At 44.8% G+C, this 18,651-nt stretch overlaps 1 protein-coding gene across 2 annotated transcripts in view; it reads left to right on the plus strand.

Moving 5' to 3' along the window:
- The first annotated feature begins 342 nt into the window (after positions 1-342).
- The window catches only part of MTNR1A (melatonin receptor 1A), a 28,160-nt gene continuing 9,851 nt past the window's right edge, over positions 343-18,651 (plus strand). For both annotated transcript variants that reach the window (XR_007725850.1, XM_050791587.1), the window contains exon 1: positions 343-734. Coding sequence is in view for 1 of the 2 variants with exons in the window: in XM_050791587.1 (XP_050647544.1) it covers positions 545-734 (190 nt within the window). In the remaining variant the exon portion in view is untranslated. The remainder of the gene's footprint in view (positions 735-18,651) is intronic.

Here is an 18,651-nt window from a genome sequence, read left to right on the forward strand (position 1 = left end):
GTGCAATACACAACGGAAGAGAGTCCTTAGTTTTTTCACATTTTACTAATTATGAGGCTAACCGGTGAGATAGTATTTTATTCCCATTTTGCAGAAGAAGAAAAGGGCAGTGGGGCACACAGCTGGGGCACTCGCCCCAATCCCATTTCGCATTTGAGCCCAGGCAGCCTGGCCCTGCTGGGTGTACAGTCCCGTCGCAGAGAAGAAACACGTGAATGAACAGCCTCGCTGTGCGCCCACGAGGAGAGGCCCCTGGGACACAGCTCCCTCCCGCGGCGGCTGGGCCCGGCTTCCCGCACTGGGGCGCTGTCGGCCCGTGGTGCGGGGTTCGAGCCGCGGGCGGGGAGTCCAAGCGGGCTCGCGACGGACACCAGGTGTCACCTGGCCGTGGCGTCCGGTGCGGCGTGGGCGTCCGGGGGCGCGGCGTGGAGGAGCGCGCGGGATGGGGCGTGGGCGCGGGGAGCGCCGGGCGGAGCCTTAAAAAGTGGCCGGGCGGGCGGGCCAGGCGGGCGATGGCCCCGCGGCCGGGACGCGCCCAGGGACCATGCCGGGCAACGGCAGCGCGCTGCCCAACGCCTCGCAGCCCGGGCCCGGCGGGGACGGCGCGCGGCCGCAGCCCTCGTGGCTGGCATCGGCGCTGGCCTGCGTCCTCATCTTCACCATCGTGGTGGACGTCCTGGGCAACCTGCTGGTCATCCTGTCGGTGTATCGGAACAAGAAGCTCCGGAACGCAGGTAAGGCCCGCGCCGCCCCCGGGGCCAGCGCCCCTCCGCCCGCAGCCAGCCTCCCCAGCACCGGGTTCTTTTTCCTGAACACTGCGGGCTCGGAGTCACTTTTCTTATTAGAGGGGACTCTTCCTCCAGCCTGCCCATCGAAAGTGCCTTTTTCTAAGACACGGAGTCGCAGCCCCTAAGAGATGGGACACTCCGCCAGAGTCGCGTTCTCTTTCCTATGGGGACACTCCCGTCTGGTTGTCCCGTCTGAGTTTTACTAGATTGAGAAGCATCAGGTCCAGGTTGCAGAAAGCTCCTCAAGCAGCCTCTGCAACGAAATGATCAACTGCTGGGTCTTACATGGGACTTAGTTTTCCTAACATTGTTAAAATATGGAAACACAGAAGCTGGCAAAATGCTGGAGCAGCCGCCGTGGTTTTGTTGTTCAGAGTAGTCTGTCGTTAGGAGCCTACAGTCGAAAAAAAGGCCCCTAAACATGCTGTGTCCGGCAGGCTGCGGCTCCTCCAAGTAAACGAGTTGACACTTTAAAAACAGAAGTTGTTGTGTTAGAGGAGGCAGGTAGCCAGGCGTGAGCAGAAAGAGTATACTTACGTATCATATGCAACTGCAGATAATTTTGTGCTTGAGTTAAACTTGCTTTTTCCTCCAGCAATGCATTGAACTGGTTTGTTCTGGGGGGAACCTGTGGACAGTTTGTTCTTAGGATACTGGATGTTCAGACCTCTAAGTGATGATTAGATGCTTGGTTCTCTGAAGAAACTAGTTTTTTATTTGGAGGCACTTTTGGGAGAAGGTGTGGGGAAGGAAACATGCACTTATATGTTTGCCAAGATCAATATTTTTGTTTTAACTAGGTAGTTAAGAAAAGCTCTAATTTTGTTTAGCTCCTTTTGGGGGGACTCACCCCTGCCTCTCCCCACCCCCCGTAATGCTTTTGCAGTTTGTAATTTGAGAATTAGTTAGTTAGGCACCTAGTAACATGAATTGAGTTTGAGTTTGTAAATAGAATAAGCTCACTTCGTAGGTGACTGATATAATAACTGGAGGAATTCTGCTTTCCAAAAGAGGCTCATTCCTTCCTACCCACAAAAACGCCTTTCTCTGGACCAAACAGGTTGGGAGCACTGGGTTAACTCATCCCAGGGCATCCTTGTGGTGTGTTCTTAACTCACCATACAGAGGAGAAACTGGGGCTGCAGGTTGTTCACAGGGACTGGAAGTGTGAGCAGGGCTGAATTCCCAGAGCTGGCCTCCAGAGCTCGCCCTGCTTCCTTGCTGTCAACAACTGCAGCACTTGGGAAGTTTGAATCCTGCAGAACCTTTCAGTTAAAAAGTGTTCACCGCCCGGGGTGGTGGCTCATGCCTGTCATCCCAGCACTTTGGGAGGCCAAGGTGGGTGGGTTGCCTGAGGTCAGGAGTTTGAGACCAGCTGGCCAACATGGTGAAACCCTCTCTCTACTAAAAATACAAAAAATCAGCTGGGTGGTGGCACACGGCTGTAATCCCAACTACATGGGAGGCTGAGGCAAGAAAATCGCTTGAACCTGGGAGGTGGAAGTTGCAGTGAGCAGAGATCGTGCCATTGCACTCCAGCCTGGGCAACAAGAGTGAAACTCATCTCAAAAAAATAAAAAGTGTTCTCGCCTGAACAATTTTACTTCTTGTGTTTTCTGAAAAAGAACTTAAGAAAAGCCCTCCTTACACACACTTTGTATTTTATTTGCTAAGACATGCTCTTAAGAGGACAATCCATAAAATACTACATTCCTGTCGCTTTAAGGGGAGCCCCTTAGTGAGCTTTAATCCACCCAACTTTAGAAGTTCCGTATTTTTATAATAGGGATTTTTTGTTTATATGTGCAGTTCAAGCCATTTGAGAATTTCTGGAATGGATGGTGATTTGAAACAGTGGTAAGGATAGCTGATTCAAATGTAAGTTTTGGTATGCTTATTAAAAGTTTTGATGATTTTCAGACCTCCCATTTCAGCTAAATGAATTTTGTTGGCTTTAAGGATGAAATGATGGGAAGAAGAGAATGGAAGAAATGAGAAGGCGAAAGCATCTAGGCTTTGAACCATCACTTTCCTTTGGAAAGTTGGTATAATTGCCGTGATTTCTGCCACCTTCCTCCCCTCAAGGGACTGTGTTGACATTTGATTTCCCAGGGAATAAATTGAAAATGGCTAACAACCTGCATGGCAGGGACACTGGACAGCCACAGCCGAAGTAAGCTGCAACCACTGGCGTCTGTGGTGCCAACAGAATATTCGCTCTACTCGTGTCCACAATTTGATGATGGAAGTGATACTGCCATATCATCTCTTCTGAGTAAATTTGATAGCATAATGGGCGATTCCTGCAGTGGAACGCTAGAATTAGATCTTTGCTGTGCACCTTCTGATTTCAGAAATCAGCGAAGCTAAATACCAAACTTCATTTTCCACATTTGTCGAATTGCAGATAATACCTAACCTTTTAGCCTCATAAGAGTGTTGCAATGACTGTAGTGAAATGGCACATATGAGAATACTTTGAGCAGGATAAAACAAGTAATACCGTGTTGGCTTGTTTGTTTTCTGGGTACACCTAACAAAGGTGTGCTCTGTTTGTTGGAAATCATTGCGCTATAGACCTATGATTCATGCACTTTTCTATATGTACATTATACTTAAATAAAACTTATTTTACAAAGTACCAGGCAAGAGTACAATACTATCTTGCCATTTAAAATTCAATTATCTGGCAATCTAACTGAGGTAGAATACGGCCAATATATGGAAATTAGCAAAAATGACAGGCTCTCACCTACAGATTTGTTCTGACTTAGAGTGCCACAAAGCTGTGATGCTGGTGTCTAGTTCCCTGTAGATTATGAGCAGGAAATTAGGAGGAGCCCCGTCTCTACTAAAAACACAAAAAATTAGCCGGGCGAGGTGGCGGCGCCTGTGGTCCCAGCTACTCGGGAGGCTGAGGCAGGAAAATGGCGGGAACCCGGGAGGCGGAGCTTGCAGTGAGCTGAGATCTGGCCACTGCACTCCAGCCTGGGCAACAGAGTGAGACTCCGTCTCAAAAAAAAAAAAAAAAAAAAAAAAAAAAAAAAAAGAAATAGCACATCATAGCAAGCAGCATGGGTGAAATAGACTCATTAAAAGTAGGTCTGAGAAACAGAACAAGCACAACCTTTTGTGCTTACATTGTGAGAATGCAAATAACCCTGCTCACCATTAACTGCTCCTGAAAGCGGCACAGTGCAGGAACGCATTTATTATCATCACTCGATTCACCAGCGAGAGGTGTCATCATGAGTGGTGTGTTCTTTTTAAGAAGACAGGGATATAATGCATTTTAGAAAGACACCTGTCAAAAGCAGTTTATTATTATTATTTAATCTGTGTGCACAGTAGGGTAAACTTGTCAGTGTATGTTAAAAAAAAAAAAAAGTAGTTTCCCAGGATGGCTCTTTGGCTGATGACTGACACTGTGCTAAGCCTCTCTTGCACTTGTTTCTTTTAGGTCTCTATAGAATGTTATAATTATCCATTCTGCATTACCACTCAGAGAGGATGCATAGAGTACGGAACGAATGTGGACTTTGGGCCTCAGAGATCTGGTTCAAATCTTGAATGTACCACAGCTGTTTTAAGATGCCGCTTATCTTATAGGGATACTAGAAGGATAAACTTAGATTCTGGCCATCAGTCCACCTACTTACCCATCCACCCACCTATACATCCAGCCACCCATTCATCCATCCACCCATCCATCGTCCATTCATCCATCCATCTATCCATCCATCTTACCTACCCACTTACCTATCATTTTGAGGTAAAAATAATAGTATTATGCTGTTATTACTAGTATGCATCCGATGACTAGTTCTTTTTAGATTGTTTTTATTTTTTAAATGTTCATTTATTTTTAAGTGTATGTTTTAAAAAAACAAGTAGACAATGTGAACTGGAAGAGTGAAATCAGTCAGAAATGGAACGGTTAGAATTGAATTCCCATTTGTGATGTTCTGCAAAATACACAAAATCTCCATTGTCTGACTTTTCCCTTTTGTAACAACCATTATCTCTCTGCAACAAGAAGGCCTGAGATTTAAAGACTGATTATTTCGATATTCAGCTGTTCTCTAATTTTAAGTGAATCAGCTCTAGAAGCAACAGTGGCTTCCTTGGGCAAGCAAGCTACTATTCAGAACCCTACGCCCTAACTTGTGCTGTGCAGACTTGGAAAATGATTTCAAGCTAACCCCGCTTCACGCGATCTCCAAGCCAAGTGGTTTCTTACTGGCACTGCTGTAGTTCCCTCCTGTAGCTTTCCACAATAGTTCAAATTACTGACTCAAAGCCATTTTTTCCCCTAGAGACATTTTATTGATTTTCCCCCCTTGTATTCTTAGCTGTTGTTCAGATTTCTATGACTTTCTATCCTGGTTTGTACAGTACATTGTTATGGAACTCTAAGTTTTTACAAATATGTCAAAGTAATTCCCAGAATCCCCTGTAAACCTTATGACAGTAGTTTCAGACTCTCAGGTACATGATTGAATTTAGGTCTGATCTTTGGTTCCTCCAGCAATTCATTTCATAAGAAAGTATTTCTGACAGGAATTTTCGGTGTTAAATTCATCGCAGAAAAGATAGAGCTTACTTTTGCTGGCTTTCAGCATCATTTTTCTCTTGGCAATTTTGGAAGTTAACCAAGGATAAAATAGTCCTAGATTAAACCTCCTGCTATTAGTATTTACTGCCATTTGATGGTTCTGTTTAAAAAATATCTGCATTGAAAAGTATCACGCCTTGGAAGTCACTTTAAATCTCCACACAGTCTTTGGAGCTCATTCTACCCATTCTTCCTTAGCACCTTTAAAAAATAATCACCAGAATAACTGAAGTGAATGGTAAGATCTTTACAAGGTGCCTTGAGTTTTCCCTTTTTTTCTAAGTATTTGTAAGTTGCCTTGCTGATAGAAATACCCTTTCTTCTAAAAAGGAAATTGACCTACTCCTTTAGAGTTTTCTAGTACCAAGGAGGCAATTCGTGGATTGTTGTTAAAGAAGCATTTATGCATCACAGAGCTCTGCACGGTATCATTGGCGCCATCTCTGCCTCTTCGTGAAGGTAATCAGCCGCCTCACTTCTGCCTCTCTCAAATAATCAAGTTGACCAGAAACCTGAGGGCTGTATGTGATATCTCTGTGATTTTTAGTGCAATTAAATAATGCTGCAGATTAGAAATAAACTGCTGGATTCTCTGGATGAAGTGCTCAAACACTTGTCTTTCTACAGAGCTGTACACTTCCAGCAATCACATTGAAGATCAGTCTCAGAAGAAAAGACAGGAAATAAAATGCATCTGCATGGTGCTGAATATTATTCAGGTTAATGGAGGTGAATTTGAGTTGTTAAGCGTACAGTTTAAAAGCGTGCTCACTTGCTTTGATACTGAGTAGTTTTGGTGCTTATTGAATTGAATATGTATCTGCAAAAATACTTAGTGCATTCCTACAGTATAAGGCAGAATGGAAATGGTTGGTAAATTTTTGAGGATTTGTAAAAATTCAAGGTCCTGTGCTAAGCTTGGGTCAAATGCGGCTTCTACTTTCAAAGAGATGACTTTCTATCAAGGCACTTTTGAAATGTGTGTTCTTTTTATTTTCAAACAAAGATAAGACATGGAGCACAAAGGTATGAAAATAGGAGCATATTTATATAGCAGAAAACTTTTTCAAGAGAAATGTGAAAGTTGGTTGGTAGATGGTAGCTGGGGCTTAAAGCAATCATGAGAATGTTTTAAAGTTGTTATCTTAGGAGGAGAGAACAATGTCATAAGTGGGAGATGTGAAAACCAGTTCACATGTGAGATAGCAGCAGATGGAGACAGAATTAGTGAGAGAATTTCGAAGAAACTGATGAGTGATGGAGACACAGCGTAACAATTAGAGAAGAACGCACGGGCTTCAGGTCTTTTGAAGAAACGGCTGCTGGAGAACGAGCTGCGAACTTCCATTTATACTTGTTTTCCTACATAGTTATTAAGTGGTGGATTATGAAAATGTGTAATCGGTAATTAGTATTTCCTCTTTGATGATTTTCTGAACATGTTTAGGAATATAGAACTCTTAGATCTTGGAAGGGATAATGTGCCTTCATCCTTCATGCATTAATTCCCTCCTTCTTTATTTAAATACTTGCTGGATGCCTCCTATGTCCATCTATAGGAGCTTAGGACACGATTTTGTTTCAAGAGAAAATTCTGGTTCACTTGTTTTTATTTTAAGATGTGGTTTAAATTGCAATTTTTACTTCTAAGATTTTTTTTCCGGTTAGTTTTCATTCCATTTTTTCCTTTTATTATTTACTTACCTTTTTAGCTCCTTTAATTGTTCCCTCTGAATTTGGAATACTTTCAGCTTTTCTCATTTGCGTATATGTCTGTTTAGGTATCATACAGTCTTTTACCGTGTACTTTTTTTTAAAGATTGTTTTACGTATATAATATATATATCTTTATAGATTGAGCATTCCTTATCTATGGAAGATTAGTGCTATTATAGGTCATATTTGTTGTGGTATGTCCCTCTGAAGCACATGGCCTCTGGAACCTACTGCCTGGAGCAAAACCCTGGCTCTGCCATCCCATGCGTGTGACATTAGGGCAAGTGACCTAATTTGCTCGGTTTCCTCACTTGTTAATTTGGGACAATACTAATATTGTAAGAACTAGATGACTTGCCATATACTTAAAGTGTATTATGATTTAAATATAACATTCCCAGAAGCAGCATAAATTCCTTTTGTTATTTAGTATTCTTGGTGTGGAGTTCTGATATGTAAATATATTTTTATTTTTAAGGCAGAATGCAATATTTCATACTTACAGGTCTTTAAATACTCTAAGTACATAAAAATGGCATCAAAGTTTTAACTTTTACTTTTATGACAATATTGTTTTACACTTTTGTAGTGTTAACTTGTTTTCCTCTCGTTGATTTAACTTTCACATATAAACAGGGTTCTATTATGATTGTGCCATTTTTAATAAAGCTCTCTTTTGGATTTAGCAGTTTAGAGTTATTATTTAGTGCAGTTAACCTGTTTATTTAAGATGGGGTTTTCACTGAGTCCTTCAAGGTTCGGAAGAGGGCCTAAGGAAAAAAGACTCCTACGCTAAAGAGAGTTCATATCGTTTTTTTGATTGCTTGTTAATGTGGCTGAAGTATTATGATTTTGTTTTTGTTAAAGTTTCATCCTAAATTCTCTAAGACGAATAAAGGTACAGTATCAGTACTTCATCTTCCATGGAAGGGTGAAAGGCTGAACCAGTCAGGCTGTACTGTGGATGTTTTACAAGTTACAAATGTCTCACTAAACCACCCTTCTCAGAAGACAGTAACCGGGCATAGAAAATGAGCAGGATTATTTGCAGGATGTTCCACCTTTAACACTGACTGAAATCCAGATGGGAACAAGCAGGAATGTGCATGACTTCTTAAAGACACCTCTGGTGCCCTTGGTCTCTCGTGTTGTATATACAGTTTATATGCAATACAGTGTACAATGCAAAGTGTACAGTGTACAATACCTGTGTATAATATAAAGCAGTGCCAAGCTCCATCAATTTTCTCTATAGCAGCAGTCAACAATCAAGTTAGAGACCAGACGGGAACTGGAGACAGAGTGGGATAGAGAGAGAAAGGGATGAGCCAGGAGGACACGTGGGGTCCAGGAGGCAACGGAGCCCTGAGGTGCTCAGATGGAACAGGGTGTCCAAGCCACAGCAAGTACCGTGAACCAGGTGTGGGGAGGACGGTGTGTCCCAGGATCAGGGTGTGAGGGGGACAGTATGGCTCATGAACAGGGTGTGAGGACAGCGTGTCCCGTGAACACTGTGTGAGGTGGGTGGCGTCTCATGAAAGGGGTGTGAGGACAGCGTGTCCCGTGAACACTGTGTGAGGCGGGTGGCATCTCATGAACGGGGTGTGAGGACGGCGTGTCCCATGAACACCGTGTGAGGCAGGTGGCATCTCATGAACGGGGTGTGAGGACGGTGTGTCCCGTGAACACTGTGTGAGGCGGGCGGCATCTCATGAACGGGGTGTGAGGACGGCGTGTCCCATGAACACCGTGTGAGGCAAGTGGCATCTCATGAACGGGGTGTGAGGACAGCGTGTCCTGTTAACGCTGTGTGAGGCGGGTGGCATCTCATGAACGGGGTGTGAGGACGGCGTGTCCCATGAACACCGTGTGAGGCAGGTGGCATCTCATGAATGGGGTGTGAGGGCGGCATGTCCCGTGAACACTGTGTGAGGCGGGTGGCGTCTCATGAACGGGTTTGGGGAGGAGAGTGCATCCTTTGAACAGGGTGTGTGGACGGCGGGTCCCACGAAAAGAGTATTATAGTTTGGAGAGTTTAAGGAGTTAATGGAGAAGGGGTCACCAAGAATGTCACTGAATACTGCGGCGCTGTTTAAACCTGGGTGTTGCAGGGTGATGAGCTGTCATGTGTGCTGTGGAGAGCCGTGTGTGGAAGGTGGAGGGGAGCAGTTAGGCTGATGGCAGGAGGGACACGGGGTGAGAGGAGGCTCATCGGCTATGGAGAGACCCCTGTTCCATTGCAGGGATCAGGGAGGATCCTCCCTAGCCAGGACTGTGTACCAGTGAGGAACCTTCAGTGAAGCAAGATGTGTGGTTTCCATCACAGGGGAAGAGAAGACAGACATGAGTGAGTAATCCTGCAAAGGAAGATGGGCCACATGCCCTCAAATCCTCGCCACGGCCCTAAGCAGCTTGATTTATTCCACGTTAAGAGACTGAGGCTGTGGGAAGCTGTGACTTACCTGAGGTCACATTAGCAAGTGGCATGGCCAGGATTTGAATCTGGCTTTTGTTTCTACACTCATGGTGCACACTGCCTGTAGTAATCTGAAAAGACACGTTTCTAAGGTATAGTCTCCTTACATTTAAGAATCTAAAACATTGACTGTGTGCTTCGAGGCCTCGAAGTAAAGCCCTTCCCTTTCCCTTGTACTGCCAGAGAATATTCCTTACACACCTGCAATAGCTCAGCTCTCTCTTGTCACACAGTTAACAGGTATGCACGTGGATTTAATTTTAAAAAACACAAACCAAGTTTGTAAATAGTTCTTTATTACTGGTCTTTATCACTGTGATGCTTAAGTTCAGGCACACTCAGTTTCTTTTAGTCTTCATGAGTAATTTAGGGGGCCTCTAACCTTGCTTTCCACATGGTTAAAGTCCCGTCTGAAATGAAAGGGGTGAATACTGACCTGCTGGGAAAACCAGCATCTTAGTGGATACCAGCAGAAGAGCAGGTAATTTCTGCTTTTCTGAGGGAGCAGTTCAGAGTCCAAGGGTGCATTAGTTCAATCAGCAAATGATTTCCCAACACCTATTATGTGCTGGGCTCTGCGCTCACCGTGAGAATGTAAAGGTTCATGTCCACAGTGGGGACCTGAGTCTCAGCGGAAGACAGACTGTTGGGCAAATGTGTGTGGTTTCACGTTGCCATGATATTGGAAGCAGATGCACACATAGCGAGGACGGAAGCATGGAAGAGCAGTGCGGGGAGGCAGCTACAGTCTGTAACTCCTACCCAGTATTGGGAGAGCGGTGCGGGGAGGCGGCTACAGTCTGTAACTTTTACCCAGTATTGGAAGAGCGGTGCGGGGAGGCGGCTACAGTCCGTGACTCCTGCCCAGTATTGGAAGAGCGGTGCGGGGAGGCGGCTACAGTCCGTGACTCCTGCCCAGTATTGGAAGAGCGGTGCAGGGAGGCGGCTACAGTCTGTGACTCTTACCCTGTATGGTTGGTTTGTGTCTGTAAGACACCATAGTAAGTAGCTCCTTTTTTCTATCAAGAAGCCAGCAACCTCTTTAGGAAACCACCCAATCCCATCATAGGGCTGAAGGTCTATTTTAGGTTTGCTGGAAACAGAACCTGAGACAGAGGCTTGGTACTCGTGCTTTGCTGAGGGCGCACTCTCGGGGGGGAGCTTGTAAGAAAGAGAGGAGAGCAGACCAGGGCAGAGGAAGGGGTCAGGAAGGGATAGGATCTCAGGGAAAGCCGAGACTTGGCCTCATCCGTAAGTTGGGGCCTCTGGGCATCAATCCAGCAGAGTTGCCATTACTTGAGGCAAAGGGACTGGTCATTTGTCCCAATGTCAGTGGCTCTTTGATTACTGAAGGCAGTCTTGGGGAAGGAGGCAGTCCTTGCAAAATGAAGGCACTCAGCACTCACAGACACTCTGGGGAGAAGTGCGCCAGCAGCATCTACAACAACACCTGTGAAAGACAGAGGATGTGCAGGAACCGCCTGGAGCCCAGGCTTGCTGTGGTGATGGGCCCTGCTAACCCACACGCAGAAACCAAGTCTCTGCAGTTTTAATCATTGCACAGATTTGGAGATTATCAAATGGGGAAAAAGATGACCAGAGCTGTAGAAACATAGAAGTTTTTCAGAAATACACATTTTCTTTGTTAATGAAAACTTCAGACACAGGGTCCAAACTTTGCACAGTGTCAGACAGGTTGATAGATTTCTGTGTAATTCCCAGAAAAGCAAAGTGATGCAGAAATATTCATTCAAATGCAAATCAGCCTGAGGATTGCAGAGTGTGGGGTTTCTAAAAAAGAGCAAAAATGACTGATAAAAGGTAAGAGTCTGGCCCAGGATAGGAAATTCCTGTATTTTCACTCAGCTGAGAGTTTCACTAGTTAATGATGGCATATTTAGCATAAAAAAAGCATTACACAAATGGCTGCTGCAGGCCGGGCATGATGGCTTATGCCTGTAATCCCAGTACTTTGGGAAGCCAAGGTGGGCGGATCACAAGGTCAAGAGATCGAGACTATCCTGGCCAATATGGTGAAACCCCATCTGAACTAAAAATACAAAAATTAGCTGGGCGTGGTGGCATATGCCTGTAGTCCCAGCTACTCGGGAGACTAAGGCAGGAGAATGGTGTGAACCCCGTGTGAGAGTGGGGGGCGGTGGAGTTTGCAGTGAGCTAAGATCGCACCACTGCATACCAGCCTGGTGACAGAGCCAGACTCCATCTCAAGAAAAACAAATAAAAATAAAAAAATAGCTGCTGCTCCATTTCCACTTTCCAAATCTTACAAAAAATTTTTTTGTGGATGAGGCAATCCTATAATTATGCAGAAAACGGAATTCTGGGGAGCATAGTTCCGGTTCAGCTAGATTGACGCAACACTAATTCAACACAGTCCACCCCTTGGCAACTTGGATTCTATCTATAGATCTCTTTTAACCATATTTAACTTCAAAATAAAGGAAATATCAACATTATGCTTCCATCTAACGATGCAACTATCGCTTGTAAAATTGAAAATACATTAACCCTCTTTGTAAAAGAAAGTACAGTCTTTTTATCCAACTTTATGTGATTTTTATTATTCTAGTTGAGTCACATTTCCCATTTGATATCCTATCACTTAAATTCTGAGATACAAGGTTCACTACTAACACATCTTATAGGAGATGGCAGGGGAATAGCAGAGGGAAAGAGACACAAAGTTATTACTATATTCACAAATTATTCATGGTAAAGCAAGCAGGAAATACTCATAATTATTTTAGCCCTCATTTCTGCAGTTGGCCAGGTGGCCGTAGTGGGTATTTGGAGCTACCATGTCCTCCCCGCTCCCTCTGCCCTCTGGCTCTTTGCTTGTTGTGGTGGCTGAAGCCTTCATTCCTAACACTCTGGGACACTGGCATTCCCGCCTGTATTGGGTTAGTTTCCCGTTGGCTTCAATCCCAGGGCACAGGGGCACTGAGACACTCTACGGAGTTCTGGCATGCCAGACCTGTACTTCCTTGCTCTTATTGTGTAATAATAACCCAGTTTCCCCTTGATAATCAGGACTAAACACGTTAAGCACAGTAATTCCCTTCTTTGTCTATTGATTCACTAGAATGAGGAGCCCCCAGGTGGCACTCTCAACCTCAGTTTTTTTATTTTCTGTTTTTTTTTGAGACAGGATCTCACTCTGTTGTCCGAGCTGGAGTGCAGTGGTGCCAGCATGGCTCCCTACAGCTTTGAACTCTTGGGCTCAAGTGATCCACTCACTTCAGCCACCCAAAGTGCCAGGATCTGTGCCTAGTCTCCATTTCCAGTTTAATGAAACCAATGAAGTGTCTCCTGGTGGAAGCATTGCTCCCTTGGGAACTAAGACTTTAGACCAACAGAACCTAAGGTTTCAGAGAAAGGAGGCAAACATTTTGCTAGGGTATCACCAGGGTAATTTGAGAGGATGAGCAGCCATTTTCACCCTTGATTTTCTGATTCATGAATCCTGGCCATGGGACGAACAACACTCTATGTTAATCACTGATTTATAGCAGGTGCCACATGATAGGGGTCTGTACCCTCGGCTCACCCACCTGGTGCTGAAACTGAACCTTCAAAAGCCATTCCACCAATCTGTCAGGTCAGCTGTTTGGAGATGGGAAACTGGTAGGGCAGTGAATTCCCAGGACATGGCCCCATTGCTGTACTTCATTGCTGTCAGAGGAATTCCTTAGTCAAAAGCAATGCCATGAGGAATACCATCATGGTGGATAAGGCATCCTTTAAGTCCGTGGATGTTAGGTTGCTGGAAGATTTAAGGGCCTGAAAAGGTAGGAAAGGCAAATCCATACTCAAGAGTATGTCTCTGTTCCAGCCAGAACAAACCACTGCTCCCTTTGATGATGGAAGTGGTATGTAATCCACCTACCAGCAGCATCTGGCTGGTTTTCCCAGGGAACAGTGCTCCGTTGGTGTTCTCTCCACTCTCGGCAGGCTGGACATCCAGCAGTGCCACAGTGGCTGCATCCAGATCAGTTTTCATGAGGAGTGATCTGCTGCTGAGCTCATGAATAACTTCTATCCTTGCTGCCATGACAACTTTGTGAGTCCATTGGTCAAGGACTAGTAGCCAAAGACAGATTAACTGATATACACAGGTTCCACCATCAAGACACAAATATCTTCACACTGAGTGTCCATTCTGAGAGGTCTGTGTGCCTATGTCTTCTCCAGAGCCCCGTAACTGGTTTTCTAATTATGTTTCTTCCAAATCCTTGCCCATCTAGCTCAATGGTCCCTAACCTTTTTGGAACCAGGGACTGGTTTCATGGAAGACAGTTTTTCCACAGGGCAGGGTGGGGGAATGGTTTTGGGATGAAACTGTCCCACCTCAAATCATCAGGCATTAGTTAGATTCTCATAAGGAGTGTGCAACCTCGATCCCTCACATGGAGTTCACGACAGGGTTCACGCTCCTATGAGAATGTAATACCGCTGCTGAGCTGACAGGAGGGGGAGCTTCGGCGGTAATACTTGCTCACGTGCCACTCACCTCCTGCTGTGCAGCCTGGTTCCTACCGGGTCACGGACCCAGTCTGTGGCTAATGGTCAGCTAGATCAGTGGCTAATGGTCAGTTAGATCAGGCATCTCCAACCTGATCGAGCTGACCATTAACCACTGCCTATGAATCTAGCTGACCATTAGCCATTGTCCCCATCAGGTCGGGGACCCCTGATCTAGCTGATCATTAGCCACTGCCCATTAATCAGTGCAGATCTGAACCTGTGGCCCTCTCTCCTTCCAGGACAAATGAACAACCAGTTTGAAGTTCTTTTTGAAGCATTGCTCCAAGTTCTGTTTCCTGGGAGGGTCTTCCTCCATCCTTGTTTTTCAGGGCCATACTGGATTGGATCTGTAGTGCTGCAACCCTCCAGTTTCAGGTAGTGTCCGTAGATCATGAAAAGCCATATGGAAACCAGGCAAGAAGGTTTTTTTTTTCTTTCTTATTCAGCTGCTCAGGGGCACATCCTCATGAGGCCATAGGAGCATGCTGAGGGAATGGAGGCAGGGTGGCAGGAATGTGGGCCATGGCCTCTAAGCCACTTGCTCATGCATCTTCCCTGTGCCTTCAGGAGCTGCTGGAGCCAGATCTTGGATGCACGGCTTCTGTTTGATGTTGTGATGGGCAACTTTATGATTTGGTAGGTCACACAGCACCTGGTCCTTGAGAGAGCTTTCAGATCACATGGTCACTTGGGTGTCCATGTTCAAGCATTCAGACTCTACTAAGGTCAAGTAGGAAGTAAAAAATGGTATCTGCAAAGGAGAGCACAGATTTGCTGCAATATACTAAGGGTCCGTGTTATGAGTCATCTGAATGTGCCTGCTAAGGCCTTCTTACAGTCTCCCTATTACATGCAGTGGTCCCTCCATATCCATGGGTTCCACTTTCAGGGATTCAACCAATCATGGCTTGAAAATACAATCTTTGAGGGATGTGGAACTCAAAGATATAGAGGGCCAACTTCACATATTCACAGGTTCTGCAGGGCCAACTGTGGGACATGAGCATTGACATGGTTTGGCTGTGTCCCCAGCCAAATCTCATTTCGAATTCCCATGTGTTGTCAGGGACCTGGCGGGAGGTAATTGAATCACAGGGGCAGGTCTTTCCCATGCTGTTCTCGAGATAGTGAATGAGTCTCACAAGATCTGATGGTTCTATAAGGGGGAGTTTCCCTGCACAAGCTCTCTCTTTGCCTGCTGCCATCCATGTAAGATGTGACTTGCTCCTCTTTGTCTTCCGCCATGATTGTGAGGCTTCCCCAGCCACGTGGAACTGTAAGTCCATTAAGCCTCTTTCTTTTGTAATTGCTCAGTCTGAAGTATGTCTTTATCAGCAGCATGAGAATGGACTAATACAGGCATCCATGAATTTGGGTGTCTATGGAGATCGTGGAGCCAGTCCCTGCTGATACCAAGGGACAACCATAGAAACAATTCAAGCACCATTGGTGTCTTAGCCTGTTCCTGCTGCTATAACAATATAGACTGGGAAGTTGTAAATAACTGAAACGTGTTTTTCACAGTTCTGGAGGCTGGGAAGCCCAAGATCAAGGTACTGGCAGATTTGGAGTCTGGTGAGGGTTGCTCTCTGCTTCCAGGATGGTGCCTTCTTGCTGTGTCTTCTGGAGCAGATGAATGCTGAGTCTTCACATGGTGGAGGGACAAACAACTCCCTGGCACCTCTTTTATAAAGGCACTAATCTCATCTGTAAGGGCTCCACCCTCATGACTTAATCACTTCCTAAAGGCCCCACCTCTCAATACCATCACATTGGCGATTAAGTGTCAACACATAAATTTTGGGGGAGACACATTTAAACCATAGCCATTGGATCAGATGGATCAGGTGGCTGAGCAGCCTTCAGGGCCTTGTTCTGGGCTCCAGTCCACACTACAGCTTTTTGAGTCACTCAGGAAATGGGTTTGTTTAGTACGTCCAACCCATTGTATGGTTGGTGTATTTTGTTTTTCATCTTAGTGGTTGGAGGGTGATGCAATGACATTGTTTTCACCTTGGAAGGTGAGTACAGGTTTTTTTTGTTTTGTTTTGTTTTAATAGAGTCTTGCTGTGTTGCCAGGCTGGAGTGCAGTGGTGCGATCTCAGCTCACTGCAACCTCCACCTCCTGGGTTCAAGCAATTCTCAGCCTCCCGAGTAGCTGGGACTTCAGGTGCACACCACCACGCCCAGCTAATTTTTGTATTTTTAGTAGAGATGGGGTTTCACCATGTTGGCCAGGATGGTCTGGATCTCTTGACCTTGTGATCCCCCGCCTCAGCCTCCCAAAGTGTTGGGATTACAGGCGTGAGCCACCGCGCCTGGCCCAGGTGGTCTTTTAAGGAATTCTTTTGCCCCTGCGGCTGTGACTACCAGTGTCCCTTAACTACTGGAAATAGGGTTTCTAATACTTTAAATCTAGTCCTGTTACAGAATCAACTGCAGGTAACCCAAAACCAATACAGAGAAACCCTCCCAAAGGTTCTCCTTGGTCCACTTCCAGAACCAAATTCTGCATCAGTCTGGGTTCAATCAATCCAAGAAGCAAAATTGCTCGAGCAGTTGTGTGAGCTGATGGAATAGTGTATTTGAGGCTTTCGCTTCTGTATCTGGCGCTGCTGTTTAAAGTTCACGGAGTTGAGAAGGAAAGCTGATGTTAGGAGGGGATGCAGGGGAAGCTAGAACCTGGGAGGAAGGACTGGAGCTCTGGAGGATGGTCAAAACTCACCTTATGAATTGGTCTCTCACTTCCTCCAAGCCAGGAGGAGGTGAGCAGGAGCTGGAGAAGCTGTGGGCACACTGCTGCCGCCCACCCCCTGCAGGGCAGCAGGTAAGACTCAGAGCGCCAAGCTTGCAGTGGCGTCTGGCACTTGACACAGATGGTCTGAGCACAGACAGCAATCTGCTGCTGCACTTCTGCCTTCACAATCTCACGCAATTGCCTCTTGTGGGGAACACTAACCCGGAGCGGTGCAAGAAAAAGTCTTTTCAGCTTCGTGAAGTTGACACAATATAAACCCACCATACATTGATTAACCCTCGGCCAGGTACTGTTCAAGGTGGAGGGAGAAGATGTCAAAGCAGGCAGTGTCCTCACCGAGGTGACAGCTGGGGCTGTGGGAGATGGGGAGAAGTAGAGACATAATTGCGATAAACAGAAAAGCAACGCCATGTTGCTGTGTCATTCCCAGAAGGGACTCACGGGACTAGTTCTGAGGAAGGCATTCCCGGCAAGCTGACATTTTAGTTGTCTGTTACCTTATTTTATTCATATCTATGCCATATTTCACTTCCAATTTAAAGTTTTATTCCTGGGAGCAAATATTGACTGTGCATTTTATAGTTGGTGAGGCTGATTGCTGTCCGTCTTGTTGCCAGCATACTGACTTCTAAGTGTTTTCCTCCCCCATCTTCTCTTTAGAAGGTTCTGGTTCTAATATGCTTCTTTAGAATTGTGCCTGGAGAGGCTGTAAGCCAGGATGTAGCCACAGGGCCCAGTTTCTGAGTCTCATATCTGTAGGAGCACAGGAGCTTTCTCAGGGAAATAACATTGAACAACACCAATTCATAGCATTGCTATAATCCTGACTCTCACTAAGCAGTCGTATGACTTCATCCAATTTAACTCTATATTTTTGTTTTCTCATCTTTAAAAACTAGGAATTATCCAGGGAGATCATTAACACATCTCTCAATTTTAACATCCTATTATTCTATGATTCTGCCACAGTAAGGATTGGAACTATATTCAACAGAGAAGAAATCGTTACCCACGAACAGACATTATTTGACATTTCAGAATGCATTATTAAGCTTGTTGCATACAGTCCTGGATATCTGTAGAAATGGGTAGATTGTCCGTATGTCTGGAGTTACATAGATTTCAGAATGGAATAGATGAACTTATAATGTGTATAATTATAACTGGATAATTCAATTACTCTTATCTGGTGAATTTCATAAAAGAAAAAAGGAAATTCCCTTTTTCCTTCTCCCCCAGACACCACACACTCCCCATGCACACACGAACGCCTGTGCTAAAGCTTTATGTGAGCTACCTGATAGCCATACCTGTATGGAGTCTGTGGCTTAATTAATTTTCACCAAGCATTTGTAAAATGGGATTAATTCAAAGAATTAAACTAATGATCTAATTAATGTAATTACTTGAATTATAAGGCAATGTAATTACTATAAAATAAATGAAGCAGGGTATTCGAGCCATGAAAGAAATTTACGACATCATTTGTGATTTCATTTTTAAGGTCTTTTAAAAATAAATCCAATATTAGGCCAGTTTGTCATCATGACACTCTGGGTAAAAATGTGCTGTTAGAATGATAATTTAATTTGGAACAGAATTTCACATAGTATAGATACTTCTAAAGCATTAAACATTTTGAGCTAATAATTTATTAAAATATGCCTCTTAGGAATGGAGGTGTTTCAACACTAATTGAAAGTGATCTGTGGGGAAAATAAACTTGCCTTTGTAACTTTAATTTGGATGAATA

This window comes from Macaca thibetana, chromosome 5 (genome assembly GCF_024542745.1).
Source record: "Macaca thibetana thibetana isolate TM-01 chromosome 5, ASM2454274v1, whole genome shotgun sequence".
Lineage (NCBI taxonomy): Eukaryota > Metazoa > Chordata > Mammalia > Primates > Cercopithecidae > Macaca > Macaca thibetana.